This window comes from Phaethon lepturus, unplaced genomic scaffold (genome assembly GCF_000687285.1).
Source record: "Phaethon lepturus isolate BGI_N335 unplaced genomic scaffold, ASM68728v1 scaffold37930, whole genome shotgun sequence".
Classification (NCBI taxonomy): Eukaryota; Metazoa; Chordata; class Aves; order Phaethontiformes; family Phaethontidae; genus Phaethon; species Phaethon lepturus.
In genome coordinates this window covers 2,331-2,665 of record NW_010514705.1, presented here as the reverse complement: position 1 = coordinate 2,665, position 335 = coordinate 2,331, and the positions used below count along the sequence as shown (strand labels likewise).

At 65.4% G+C, this 335-nt stretch overlaps 1 protein-coding gene across 1 annotated transcript in view; it reads left to right on the top strand.

Moving 5' to 3' along the window:
* LOC104625982 (5'-AMP-activated protein kinase subunit gamma-3-like) overlaps nt 1-335 on the top strand; it is a 2,374-nt gene that overhangs the window by 1,713 nt on the left and 326 nt on the right. Inside the window, exons 7-8 of the mRNA XM_010293779.1 lie at nt 38-75; nt 301-333. Coding sequence (XP_010292081.1) covers nt 38-75; nt 301-333 — 71 coding nt within the window. The remainder of the gene's footprint in view (nt 1-37; nt 76-300; nt 334-335) is intronic.

Sequence of the window (335 nt, the reverse complement as noted above, 5' to 3'; positions counted from 1 at the left end):
CCCCCCCCCCCACCCCCTGTGCTACCTCTCCTTGCAGGGCAAGTGGTCGGCCTCTACTCCCGGTTCGATGTCATTGTGAGTACGCTGTGCGTTTGCACGCCCGGGCACGAGTGTGGCCCCTTGCACGGTGCTGGTGGGGTGCTCACGTGCCTGTGCCCATACAAACCCGCCCCACGTGCACCGATGCGCGTGCTGGTGCAGATCTGCCCTGTGTGTCATCGGGGCTCAGTGTCCCCTCCGTGCCAGCGTAACGGGGTGCCAGGACACGTTGGGGCACTGATGGGGCTACCTCTCCCCTAGCACCTGGCAGCCCAGAAGACCTACCACAACCTGGA